General features: G+C 34.4%; 1 protein-coding gene across 8 annotated transcripts in view; it reads left to right on the top strand.

Annotated features, from left to right (window-relative positions):
* The window catches only part of ABCB7 (ATP binding cassette subfamily B member 7), a 113,112-nt gene that overhangs the window by 87,783 nt on the left and 11,168 nt on the right, over window positions 1–14,161 (top strand). For 6 of the 8 annotated variants that reach the window (XM_077989446.1, XM_077989448.1, XM_015127702.3 and 3 more), the window contains 9 exons: window positions 1,041–1,173; window positions 2,061–2,329; window positions 3,728–3,816; window positions 3,908–3,995; window positions 6,008–6,182; window positions 7,171–7,328; window positions 8,240–8,403; window positions 8,564–8,693; window positions 12,469–12,640. In XM_077989446.1, coding sequence (XP_077845572.1) covers window positions 1,041–1,173; window positions 2,061–2,329; window positions 3,728–3,816; window positions 3,908–3,995; window positions 6,008–6,182; window positions 7,171–7,328; window positions 8,240–8,403; window positions 8,564–8,693; window positions 12,469–12,640 — 1,378 coding nt within the window. The remainder of the gene's footprint in view (window positions 1–1,040; window positions 1,174–2,060; window positions 2,330–3,727; window positions 3,817–3,907; window positions 3,996–6,007; window positions 6,183–7,170; window positions 7,329–8,239; window positions 8,404–8,563; window positions 8,694–12,468; window positions 12,641–14,161) is intronic. The other 2 variants (XM_077989450.1, XM_077989449.1) reach the window with 1 other exon arrangement.

The raw sequence follows: 14,161 nt of genomic DNA, 5'->3' as shown, positions 1-14,161 counted from the left end.
GTTGGTAAGACTCTTGTATACCTTACCTTGGAATCTTGGTAAGACTTACATAGCTTCTATCAGTTATACCTAAGCTTTGAAAGATAGATGGCATAATAATGGAGCATTAACAAGATCTGGGATTTCAGTGTTTTTATTAAGGCTTATAGAATTGTTTTCACATGTTATTAATGTGTATCTCTTCAAAGAAACTTTGGGAATCTGACAAACTTTCTGTTCCTAAATGATGGTTGATGTTTTGGATACTATAACTGCAGAAAATATAGAATGTGAATGATGAAACATTTGCCTTGAATATATGAAAACATCATACTCCTAATTTTCTTTTTAAGTTTTATTTTGATGTATTCTCATGGAGAAATAGGTGCATTATTGAAAGCTTAGTTTTGATAATAATTGGGCTTTGTTTTATATGGTATTGGAGCAAAGAAACTTTCTGTAGGACAAATGGATTTATCAGTGTTTTTTTCCAAAGGTGAATCAGCCACATATACTTGTAATTCATCTGCTTTTGTGATCCGGTTTGCTGTGTAATTTAGTTTACCATTATTTTGGTGACCAAATTATTTTTAAAATATTTATTGAATGCCTGTGGTATAAGAGCATTATATTCAGCATGGGTGGGACAAAAAGTAAAATGGCACAGACCCTCAGCGATCCAGTAGGAAAGGGAAATACATACACAAATAACTACAGTGTAAGACAGTTTGCCATAGTGTCATGAGCTTTGTAGGATTTTAGATAATGGAGACAGCATTTTTCAGTGGCAGACCTGGGATGATTTCATGGAAGCAGAAGCATTTGACTAATTCACATAGCTTATAAATGAATATTAACATGGCAGTGTGAAGTATGAAGCCTGAAATGACAGCTCTCCCAATGTCAAAGATACTGTCTTTATGAATGGGGAAAATCACTCTAATACCAGTAAGTGGTAAATATGTAAACATTATCTTAAGTACTAATTTAAGGTAAATATTTGTACTTTTATAAATAAGTATTTGATATATAATGGGTGATTGATGTTTTTATGTTTTTAGGCCATGAATATTGTGGTTCCCTTCATGTTTAAATATGCTGTAGACAGCCTCAACCAGATGTCGGGAAACATGCTGAACCTGAGTGATGCACCAAATACAGTTGCAACCATGGCAACAGCAGTTCTGATTGGCTGTATGTGTGATTCTTTAATCTGTCTAAAGGTGTTGACTTTCTTCAAGGAGGTTTCATCATATTTGAGCAGATGACCTTTTCAGTACAAACACAGCTTAGCATTTTGGATGTTTGTTGTTTTATGTGAGATGTTTTGTATGTGTTTTTAAAAACTGTTCTGTATGATACACTTTCAAAAAATTCCATGATAACATTAGGATTTTTACAAGTTCTAGAAAACAATAGTATGAAATAAGACATTAAATTCATAACAACCACTTCTAGGAGTTAGGCTTTTTGTAACATCCATTTCCACAAAGGTCAATTATTTTCTTGCTGGCATTGTTAGCTATTAAATAGGAAATAGCTAAATAACAATATATATGTACATAAATGCTTTATTAAAATGTATTCATTAGTAATAACACAAATCTACATTTTGAAAAGAACAGAATATAAATGCTGTGTGTCCCATGCATTAGAAAGGACACTATGAGATTTGGGAGACATTAGTAAGGGTATGCCTTTAGTCAAGGCACTTGATTTTTCAGGATCTCAATTTTATCACTTGTTATTTAGGAAGATTAAATTAGATAAAAATCCTCAACAGATACGCACATTTATCCACAATAATGCCATGTGGGCTATTATTTAAGTATTTTATTTGGAAAAAAATATTTTAACATTTGAAACCTAGAGGAAATAACACTGAAGGGATTCATAGTAGTAGAAAAGTTAATACTCATTAGGCTAGATTATTTCTAGGTTTCTTTTATTGTAAATACTCTGTGATATATTCATTCACTGAATTATTCATTGTACAAACATTTTCTGCACGCTTGTCATTTCTATACTCCTTTGATTCTAATATTGTTACATCCTATTTTTTCTTTTGAATGTATTGTTAGATGGTGTATCAAGAGCCGGAGCTGCTTTTTTTAACGAAGTTCGAAATGCAGTATTTGGCAAGGTAGCCCAAAATTCAATCCGAAGAATAGCCAAAAATGTCTTTCTTCATCTTCACAACCTGGATCTGGGTTTTCACCTGAGCAGACAGACGGGAGCTTTATCTAAGGCTATTGACAGAGGAACAAGGGGTATCAGTTTTGTCCTGAGTGCTTTGGTATTTAATCTTCTTCCCATCATGTTTGAAGTGATGCTTGTCAGTGGTGTTTTGGTAAGTTAAACATTTTTTCATAACAAGCTTTTATCTTAAATTCATATTAGTAGCAATTGAATATTTGAAGCTATTGTACTGTTGCATGCCTATGGGTTTGAAAGCAAAATTCTGTGATGCCAGAAACATTATGCAGTTTAATTATTTTACCACAAGCTTCAATGGACTGCTTAAATTCTTTATCATGTTGTTATTGTAAATAACTATTCAGTTCTACACATAGATTAGTCATCAACTAGTACTTACAAGGTTTTTTTTTAAGCAGGGATTTTTATGTATGGCATTGGACTGATATGCTCAGAATATCTAGGTTTCTCATCACCATTCATAACATTTTAGGCAATTTCACCTTTTATTTTTTTTTTTCTCTGTTTCAACTTTTAGGTTCAGGGGGTACCTGTGCAAGTTTGTTACATGGGTAAATTATGTGTCACTGGGGTTTGGTGTACAAATGATTTCATCACCAGGTAGTGAGCATAGTACCTAAAAGGTAGTTTTTTGACCCTCACCCATCTGCCACCCTCCACCCTCAATAGGCCCCAGTGTCTATTTCCCTCGTTGTGTCCGTGTGTACCCCACTTATAAGTGAGAACGTGGTATTTGATTTTCTGTTCCTGAGTTAATTTGATTAGGATAATGGTCTCCAGATGCATCCATGTTGCTGCAAAGGACATGATTTTGTTTTTTATGGCTACATAGTATTCCATGGTGTACATGGGCCACATTTTCTTTATTTAGTCCACCATTGATTGCCATCCATGTCTTTGCTGTTGTGAATAGTGCTGCAGTGAACATATGCATTTATATGTTTTTATGGCAGAATAATTTATGTTCTTTTGAATATATGTACCCAGTAATGGGATTGCTGATCAAATAGTAATTCTGTTTTAAGTTCTTTGAGAAATGTCCAAACTGCTTCCCATAATGGCTGAACTAATTTCCATTCCTACTAGCAGCGTATAAGTGTTCCCTTTTCTCCATAACCTTGACAACAAACATCTGTTATTTTTTGACTTTTTAATAATAGCCATTCTGACTCATCTGAGATGATATCTCATTGTGGTTTTGATTTGCATTTCTCTAATGATTAGCAATTTCACCTTTTATAGTTAAAAATATATGTATGTATTTTTTATTCCTCTTTAGGCTTATTGTACTATCTTCCTATTAGTATTTGATGGTACTGTTGATGTAGCAAGTGCAGTTTGACTTTCTACCCTTGTTGCCTAAAGTAGATTTTCTAAAGTATTTGATTTTTCACCCATCGTTCACATACATAACTTCCCGCCACCATATTTTTGTTAAAATCTTTTGACTGAGATTTGCTGTTGTGTATTACAAACTGTTTGGCAAGAACAATAACTATTTCACATTTCTTCTTTGGACTTCCTTTTCTAGTATTACAAATGCGGTGCTCAGTTTGCTTTGGTAACCCTCGGAACACTTGGTACATACACAGCATTCACAGTTGCAGTCACACGGTGGAGGTAATTTATTCCCTAGAAGCCACATAAAATTTATAAATTGTTATGCTTTTATAACAGGTATTTCATGCCTATGCAAATCTTTGTCTTACAGAACTAGATTTAGAATAGAAATGAACAAAGCAGATAATGATGCAGGTAATGCTGCTATAGACTCACTGCTGAATTATGAAACTGTGAAGGTAATATGTTTAATTATACTTTCCTCTGCCTCTCACACTGCTCTAAGATTTGATCTACCATTTAATTTAATAGGTACTGTAAGTTAGAGCTTTGGGTTAGGATATGATCTCGAGGTGTGATGGAATAATACTATTTTATTGTTTGTCTTTTGTTTAGAAACTGTCCTCTTTTCCTTCTCAGTTTTTGTTTGGTACTATCAGATTTTTACCTTCTGAATTAATTTATAAGTGATCATAAATACAGTCATGCACTGTATAATGATGTTTTGGCATCTATGATGTTGGTCCCATAAGATAATAATGGAACTAAAAGGTTCCTGTCAGCAAGTGACATTGTAGCCATTGTAATGTTGTAGCACAATTCGTTACTCTATTACTCGTGTGTTTCTGGTAATGCTGGTGGAAACAAACCTACTGCGCTACCCATCATTTAATATTTGATAATGATAAACTAGTATGTTAACTAGTATATGTATTTTCTACTTTTAATCATTATTTTAGAGTGTACGCCTTCTACTTCTAAAAACAAAGTTAACTGTAAAATAGCCTCAGGTAAGTCCTTCAGGAAGTATTCCAGAAGAAGGCATTGTTGTCATGGGAGATAACAGCTCCATGCATGTTATTGCCCCTGAAGACCTTCCAGTAAAAGGAGATGTGGAGGTAGAAGACAGTGATATTTGACCCTGACCCTATGTAGGTCTAGGCTAATGTGTGTGATTATGTCTTAGTTTTTAACAAAAAAGTTTAAAAAGTAAAAACAAAAAACAAAAAACCTTAAATAGAAAATAGCCTATAGAATAAGGATATGAAGAAAGAAAATACTTTTGTACAGCTGTACAATGTGTTTGCGTTTTAAGCTAAGTTATTAAAAAGAGTAAAAAAGTTTTTAAAAATTTGTTTGTAAAGTTACAGTAAGCTAATTTTATTATTGAAGAAATAAAATATTAAATAAATTTAGTGTAGCCTGAGTGTACAGTGTTTATAAAGTCTACAGTAGTGTACGGTAATGCCCTAGGCATTCATATTCACTCACCACTTCCTCACTGACTCACCTAGAGCAATTTTCAGTCCTGCAAGATCCATTCATGCTAAGTGCTCTATACAGATATACCATTGCAAATCTTCTTTACCATACTTTTACTGTACCGTTTCTTTGTTTAGATATACAAATACCATTGTGTTACAGTTTTCTACAATATTCAATACAGTAATGTGCTGTACAGGTTTGTAGCCTAGGAGCAATAGGCTATACCATATAGTCTAGGTGAGTGGTAGTCTATACCATCTAGGTTTATGTAAGTACACTCTATGATGATTGCACAGTCAAAATTACCTAAAGTATGCATTTCTCAGAACATATCTCCGTTGTTAAGTGATGCATGACTATATACCGTTAGCATCTTGATTCAGAATGAACAGTAAGCTAATCAAATTGACATGTAAATTCTTGACTCTCTTCTATCCCTCAGAGTGCCTAGTATAGTGCTTCCCATTAATTCTTTCATTTATTTGTTCATTTTTCCATTTAACAAATAGTTACTGAATGCCTCTTATGTGTTCTAAGTGGTTTCACAGGGGAGGGTGGTAAAAAAAAGATTACTTTCTAATCCCTGCTATCCCAGAATTTTATACTGTACTGAAAGAACTTAAGTATGCAGGTGACTAGATAAGAAGGCATAATGTTGTGAGGGTAGTGGGAATTGTCAATTCAGAGTCTCAGGGGAAGGCTTTGTGAAGGAAGTGTCATTGAAGATTTTGTTTTAGATCTGGGTTGGAATTAGCTAAGCATTCAGTAAATGTTCATTGGGTGAATTTTGTGGACTTTTCAAATACAATTCATTATGGAAAGCTGCAGGGATATCATAGTACAATATATTGAAAGTCAATTTTTAAAATGGAATCTACAGTACAAAATTGTATTCATACTTGAAGTCTGATGAAAAGTATACTGATCACTTAAGAGAATAAATTTTAATTATACTTGCCCATAGTTATTTTTATATATTTTGTAGTATTTTAATAATGAAAGATATGAAGCACAGAGATATGATGGATTTTTGAAGACGTATGAGACTGCTTCATTGAAAAGTACCTCTACTCTGGCTATGCTGAACTTTGGTCAAAGTGCTATTTTCAGTGTCGGTTTAACAGCTATAATGGTGCTCGCCAGTCAGGGAATTGTGGCAGGTAATGGGTCTGTGGCTATCACATTTACAGGCTGTTCAACTTTTATAAAGATTAATGAAAGGAATGTGTATGCGTATCTCTTAATTATAAAGGATGTTAAAGTGCTTTAACATCCTTGGAGTACTTTTCTCTTTGTATCAGAATGTATTTGCTTGATTGTTTGATAATGGTTTTTTAACTTCCTTTTGTTTAGTGCTGGCTCACTCATTGATTGGGATTACTGTTTGTAACTACCTGATCTTTTAAGAACAACTTTTTTTTTAGCATCTAGTTTTTCTAATTTTTCTTGTAGACTTGTAGAGCAATGTAATTAATTTAGTGTTTAGTTCAAAGGACTAAACTGCAAACACTCTTTTTTTAAGAATTACCAGGAACCTTTTAATCTTTCTACTCCTTTTTTTACTTGCAAAACACTTCAAAAGTAAATGTCTGCTCCTCCTTTCTGTAAACTCCCCCCACCCCCACTCAGTTAGTATTCATTCATTCACTGTGACCTAAATATGTTTTCCACATATTTAGGTCACAACAACATTTTGTTGTTGTTGTTGTTTCATTTTGTTTCCTTTAACTTGATGTACATCAGAATGGTTTATCATCCTTAATCGTGATGTCTATTTTCTCCAATTTATAATGTATACTAATTTTTAAATTTCTATGTTACACTACAAAGAAACCGTTACTAGTGTCTTAGGGAAAAAAGAGAAACTTTTTAGCCTTCCATTTCTATCCTCACTTAAACCATTCTTTTTTGTGTATTATATATAGTGTATAGGTGGGCCTTTCCCATTCCTCTTAACATATACTAAGTTCCCTGTATTACCTAAATCATGGATTAATGCTTTGAAATTGAGTTGACATAAGAGTTGTTGCTGATTAAGAATATTTTGTTCTGTGATAATAGACTATAAACCTCTCTATCTTAAATTGGGAAAGTATGTAACATTTATCTAAAATACCCTTTTTTTTCTTCTGCCAATTGCATATTAAGGCACCCTTACTGTTGGAGATCTAGTGATGGTGAATGGACTGCTTTTTCAACTTTCATTACCCCTGAACTTTCTGGGAACTGTATATAGAGAGACTAGACAAGCACTCATAGATATGAACACCTTGTTTACTCTACTCAAGGTAGACACCCGAATTAAAGTAAGTAATCCATATAGCACCTTTTCAAAAGTATGTGAACATCATCCCATTAGTAGGATTATTCTAGGAATATTCCTACATCACCACGTTAGCAAGCCCAATTTCTTTTACTTGCAGGAATTGGCAGGGGAGTGGGGTGCTATCACCTGTATTAAGAGGTTGTTAGAGCTTTCACTTCTGTGTTTAAAAACCTAGCCATGCATGGTGGCTCACGCCTGTAATCCCAGCATTTTGGGAGGCCGAGGCGGGCGGATCACCTCAGGTCAAGAGTTCTAGACCAGCCTGACCAACATGAAGAAACCCCGTCTCTACCAAAAATACAAAATTAGCTGGTTGTGGTGGCACATGCCTGTAATCCCAGCTACTCGGGAGGCTGAGCCAGGAGAATCACTTGAACCTGGGAAGTGGAGGTTGCGGTGAGCCGAGATCGTGCCATTGCACTCCAGCATGGGTAACAAGAGCGAACTCCGTCTCAGCATAAATAAATTAAATAAATAAATAATAAAAATCTTACAATGTTAATGAAGACTTATACTAGAAAGTAAATTTTGTTAAGTTGAATTATTTGTACTTACACTGAATTTAGTTATCTAATAATGACACAGAATGTATGATTGCCTCTCCTCGCATCCTCAACCCCTTTCCTCCCCTGCCCATCATCCCTTCTCCCTCCCCACTCCCCCCGCTCAAAAAAAGTTGCTCAGAAACCAAAACATTCAGGGTTTGTTTTACCTTGGCCATGAAGCATGAGAAAACAAATCTTTAATTGCATGCTTGGAAGTGGTCTAAGTCCACTTATAAACCTCCTTCTTTTCCATAATTTCCTTTTTCTTTCTGTGAATTAGAAAAGTGTCTTCATAGCTGTACTCTAGGCAGTGTGTAAAGTGGCTTTTTTTTCTCTTCCCTGCTAGGACAAAGTGATGGCATCTCCCCTTCAGATCACACCACAGACAGCTACCGTGGCCTTTGATAATGTGCATTTTGAATACATTGAGAGCCAGAAAGTCCTTAGTGGAATATCCTTTGAAGTCCCTGCAGGAAAGAAAGTGGCCATTGTAGGAGGTAGTGGGTCAGGGTGGGTAATTTAGTTATTTGTAAAATTCTGTATTATAGACTGATGATTCCCAATGTAATATTTTTTTCTTTATTATAATGAAAATGATTACTGTGGTTTAAAACTGGGTTTTCCTAACATTAATAGGAGCTAAATAACCTTTCTTCATCTCCAATTTCAGGAAAAGCACAATAGTGAGGCTGTTGTTTCGCTTCTATGAGCCTCAAAAGGGTAGCATTTATCTTGCTGGTCAAAATATACAAGATGTGAGCCTGGAAAGCCTTCGGAGGGCAGTGGGAGTGGTACCTCAGGTATTTAAAAACAGAAAAAACCAAATTTTTGGAAGATTTATTGGGTTGATCAATCTGTAACTAGAACAATTTGAATCAAGGGATCAACATATGCTACTGAACTAGTCAATATTAGACCCTACCAGTGAAGTTCTGGTACCAAAAGGGATTTTTTAAAAAAGGAAAGGAAAAAAACTTGAAGGGAAAATCTGCATGATAGGAAGCCCTGGAATGATAGCATAATAGAATAGAAAGAGCACAGACCTGGATGCTAACCCCATCTCTAACCGTCATTAGTTCTGTGGCCTGGGGCCTCCGTTTTCTCATCTGTAAAATAAGGACGCCATTTATCTTTTAGGATAGAATTATTATAATTATTGTTATGGATTAGAGATAATAAATGTAAAATACCAAATCTATCACATAATTGTTCAGAAAATGAAAACTACTATTGTAATTTGGAACAGTTTTCAACATAGTGGATTTATAATAATTACAAAGTAGCTTGACTGCCAACCTCAATTTTGTATGCCTTGTTAACCACTTTGCCTTCAGTACCAAGCACAGTGCCTAACCCATGTTAAACATTTAATAAACATTTCTTGTGTTACTTTGGAGGGAAAATAAATTCAAAGTAAGGTCTGAGAAGTTAAGAAGTAGATAACCTTTATAGGATGTGAGCTTTTCTATGATGAAAGCTTATAGAGAGACGTGGGAATTAGTTATAGCCAGTATGTATTATAAAGTTGATTTCTGGAGCCAGAATCAAATCCCTGGGAGAGTAGATCAAAATATGGGTAGAGGAAGAACTGTAAGAGAGTTATTGGACAGAGATATGTGGCTTGCAAAATGTCCCCCAAATGATCCCACACATGGACTCTTCTCTGTCCTCTTTTTCACTGAAAATTCCACATGTTAGCATGAGTCATTTAGAGAAATTATTGGGTAACTATGTGAGATGATGGAGATGTTAATTTGTTCATTATAGTAATCATTTTACTATATGTATCTCATAACATCATGTTCTATACCTTAAATATATACAATACCATTTATAAATTTTAAAAAATCATATCATTTAAATTGGATTAGATAATCTAATTTAATAATTCCAGTTCTTTCTCACATACCCCAGTTACGATTTTGGAGGACTATGTGGGGCCCAGAAACCTGCCTTTTTGAAAACGCCTCCTAGGTTATTCTGTTAGAGATGTTTCATAGATTGTATGTTAAGTAACACTAATCTAGCCCGGGCACAGTGGCTCACGCCTGTAATCCCAGCACTTTGGGAGGCCGAGGCAGGCAGATCGCCTGAGGTCGGGAGTTCAAGACCAGCCTGGCCAGCATGATGAAACCGCATCTCTAGTAAAAATACAAAAACTAGCTGAGCATGATGGCAGGCGCCTGTAATACCAGCTACTTGGGAAGCTGAGGCAGGAGAATTGCTTGAATCCAGGAGGCAGAGGTTGTAGTGAACCGAGATTATGCCATTGCACTCCAGCATGGGCAACAGAGCGAGGCTCAGTCTCAAAAATAAAAAAGAAAAAAAGAAAGAAAAAGAAACACTAATCTAAACTGTGTGTCAAGTGAATTGGATTCTGAGCTGTGACTACTTAGGATTCAGTGTCCTCATCCATGTAAATAGATTCCTGCCATTCTCTTGGGCTTTGTAACAATTATCCTCATCCTTTTGAGAAGTAGCACATTCACAAAGGGAAAATATACATGATCAATAAACAAAAGACTCTCATCCTCATTGGAGGCCTTAGCAATATAAATTAAGTCAACAACAGGATATGTGTCATTTTTTCACCTATCAGATTGGCAAGGATTTTGAAATTCCTAATATTCAGTTTGGGCAAGACTGTGTAAAATGGACAATCTCTTGTTTTGCTGGTGGAAGTATACAGCTTTCCTGACAAGCAAATTGGCAATGTGTATCAAGTGCCTGAAAAATATTCATACCCTTTATTCCAATAATTCTGCCTGTAGGAAATTTTAGTAAGGAAATAAACAGAGATGTGAACAAGTCTTTATATGCAAAGATGTTCATTACAGCATTATTTATAGTAGCATCAGTTGGAAACAATGTAAATGTCCAACAGTAAGTAGATGGTTACATTATTATCATAGGATCAGAGTCATGCAGCCATTCATAAATATTGTGTTTTTAAAGAATATTGTCATGAAAAATATGCAAATACAAAGTATTAAAAAGGAGGATAGGAAGCAAAATATAGTATCCTGGTTTTATAATACTAGATGAATACATTTCAGTAGAGAAAAAAGATAGGAGAGAATATCAAAATGTAATAGTAGATCTTGCTACATGATGGGAATATGGATTATTTAAGTTTTAATTTATTACATGTATATATTTAAGATATCTCACATGATGTTATGAGATACATATAATTAGGTTACTGTAGAGAAGCAAATTAACATGTCCATCATCTCACAGTTACCCATGTTTTTGTGGCTAGAGCAGCTAAAATCTACCCATTTAGCAGAAATTACACAAAAAAATCAGTATTTATTTTATGTTAGTTTTTATATTTTCAAAATTTCCACCTAGCATATTTAGCTTTTTCCTAAATATAAATTATTTAAAAATAAGCAGTTTCTGTTTATACAATGAGCTTATTGAGTTTAAGTATAATCTCAATATGAGAAATTTTATTAATAATAGGTATATAAATGATTTAAATACTGTTTAAAGCAATATATGAAATTCTTGATCTGATTATGATGTTCAGGAAGATGGGTATCCTGGTTAATATGAACTAATGGAGTCATTTTATTTCACCTAACCATAGCCTTCCAACCATTTAGAGATTGAAAGAAAAATAGGGGATGGATGCTCACTTGAAGAAAATTAACTTTAGTGTGCCATGTGAGAATAAGTTGAAATATCAAATGAATGCTTGAAGTAAACTTTCTCCAAAAATATATATAGTGCATAAATTCTTTGTTTTCTGTTTTAATACCAATGTCAACGCTTCTTAGAAAATAGGAAAACATATTCAAACCTCATTAGTAATTAGGGAAATGCTAATTTGAACAAAAAGCACATTTTTCCCCTAAGAGTAGCAACAACTAAAAATTATTAATATCCAGTGTTTCTGAATATATGCGGAACTGGCACCCTCATATGCCATTGGTAGTGTGTACTTATACATTATTGGTTGCTGGTAGGGCCATATTTGGAAGACATTTGGGCAATAATATCAAAGGATAAATGTATGCTTAACTTTTAACTCATCAGTCTACTTCTAGGGATTCTTCTTACAGAAACACACAGGTGTACAAAGTCATATACATAGTTTTATTCCAACATTGTAGTAGCAACAATTTGGAAATCACATTAATATCCATCAGTAGGAGAATATATACATAAATTATGATGTTTCCATAGTATGGAATATACAACTGTTAAAAAGAATGAGTTAGTTTTCTGTTATTGACATGGACAATCTCCAGGATACGTTAAGTGAGAAAAGCAATTGCAAAATAATATGTGTAGAATGACCACACTTGCGTTGGGGGGAAAAAACATATGTTTATATATATAAATTCGCAGGAACAAGTCTGGAATGATACACACTAAATTGTTTATGATGACTACCCCTGGGAAGGGAATGGGATTTCGCAGATGAGGGATGATGAAAGGGACTGTCATGTTTTACCCTTTATGCCTTTGTCTCTTTACTGTTTGAGTTTTTAATAATGAACATATATAGAGAGAGATATATAGATATAGATATAGATATATATTCATTCAGTATATCTGCTTCAGGATGCTGTCCTCTTCCATAATACTATTTATTACAACCTCTTATATGGAAACATCAGTGCTTCACCTGAGGAAGTGTATGCGGTGGCAAAATTAGCTGGACTTCATGATGCAATTCTTCGAATGCCACATGGATACAACACCCAAGTAGGGGAACGAGGACTCAAGCTTTCAGGTGATCAGAGATTTTAGACCTGCCCCCTTCTTGTATACTTCTTTCAAACTCTAATTGTCAGAGCCATGTTTTAGAAAATGTGATGAGAGACTTCAAAATGTAGTGTTCATTGAGTCACATTTGATTGGGTTACTAATCTTCTAGCCCTCACTGTAACCAATTCAACATACTAGTAACTATTCTCAAGTCATGCAAGTCTTTTTTTTTTTTTCACTTGCAGCTACAAACACTGTAGGTGTTTGATATTAAGTTATCAAAATATGCTCAGATCATTACTAACTTGTTATCTATAGTCTTCGTGATAAAGCAAAAACAGTATCATTCTTTACCTGGGAAAGTAGTGAGGGTAGGGAGAAGTAATTTGATAATGAATAGTGTATATCTCTCATCATAACTTCCTAGATCATTAGATGTTTTCAGTACTTTAGACCTCTTTATATTTGATCTTGTTACCTGCTATATTTTCCTTACAGCCAACTTCATTTTCATGTCCTTTGTTCTGTGGCCAAGGATATTTTGAGGCTTATACATTTCTTGTTAAATGTTTAATTATGAGATTGCTAGGTTTAAGAATGAATTACCCTAAAATGACTGATTTTTTTTGGAGGACACAGAAAAATGTTTCTTTACCCCCAAATTATTTGAATTTCAAAAGTATAGCAATGTCTAGTTTAGTTTGGGGAGGAAATGTATCCATTATAGATAGAGGTAAGGCAAAAATAGAATGAGAAATACTCTATGTGAATTTTAACGAATCCCCATTCCTCTTCATTACAAACTGGCTTCATTTATTAGATACATACTATGTGCAAGCTACTATGCTAAATGATTTGAAAGTTTAAAAAATGAAGCATAAACAGGTCTGTTTCCCAGGAATTGGCAGTCTGTTAGAAAGTTTTGGGCTAGGTTTAGAAAATTTTAAGCAAAGATTACTTTCAAGTTAAGTTGGTTGGGTCATTACCTGGTAGTATAAGATGCCGGTATCATTCCAGTCCACATTTGCACTTTATTACTGCTTTTAATAGGAGTAATTTCCAGTTATCTGGCCCACCCCCAAATTATGTGTCCATTTGGCTAATTCTGGCGATCCCTAATTTATCATGTAATATGAACTAGCCCTCTTAATGCATGACTTTGCCTCAGCCAGCTATGCTGTGTTCTGTTTTGTAATCTTATTTTTCCTTTCTGCATGCCTGTGGGGGATAGGAGTAGCTAAAGAAATTTTATTCTTACCTATTTCCCATTTCCTTACAACCATACCTCTCAAAATGAGCAATTTATTATTTAGCATCTATGCTAATAATTATGTTAGAGAATAAACAGACATTTCTTCTCCGAGTTCCAAAATACTATTGAATAGAATTACAATTTAGTTGGTTTCCACTTGAAATTTGAGAGGCACTTCAAAACTAGTCCTTCCTCTGAATATCTACTTCTTTGAGGAACTTTCTGCTACTGGGTTGATAGGTAGGCAGGAAGATAGTACTTATGGTACCTGCCTTGTTAGGAGAATTTTGATCT

The sequence above is a fragment of the Macaca mulatta genome, chromosome X, assembly GCF_049350105.2.
Source record: "Macaca mulatta isolate MMU2019108-1 chromosome X, T2T-MMU8v2.0, whole genome shotgun sequence".
In the NCBI taxonomy this organism is placed as follows: domain Eukaryota; kingdom Metazoa; phylum Chordata; class Mammalia; order Primates; family Cercopithecidae; genus Macaca; species Macaca mulatta.
This window is presented reverse-complemented; position numbering and strand designations above follow the sequence as displayed.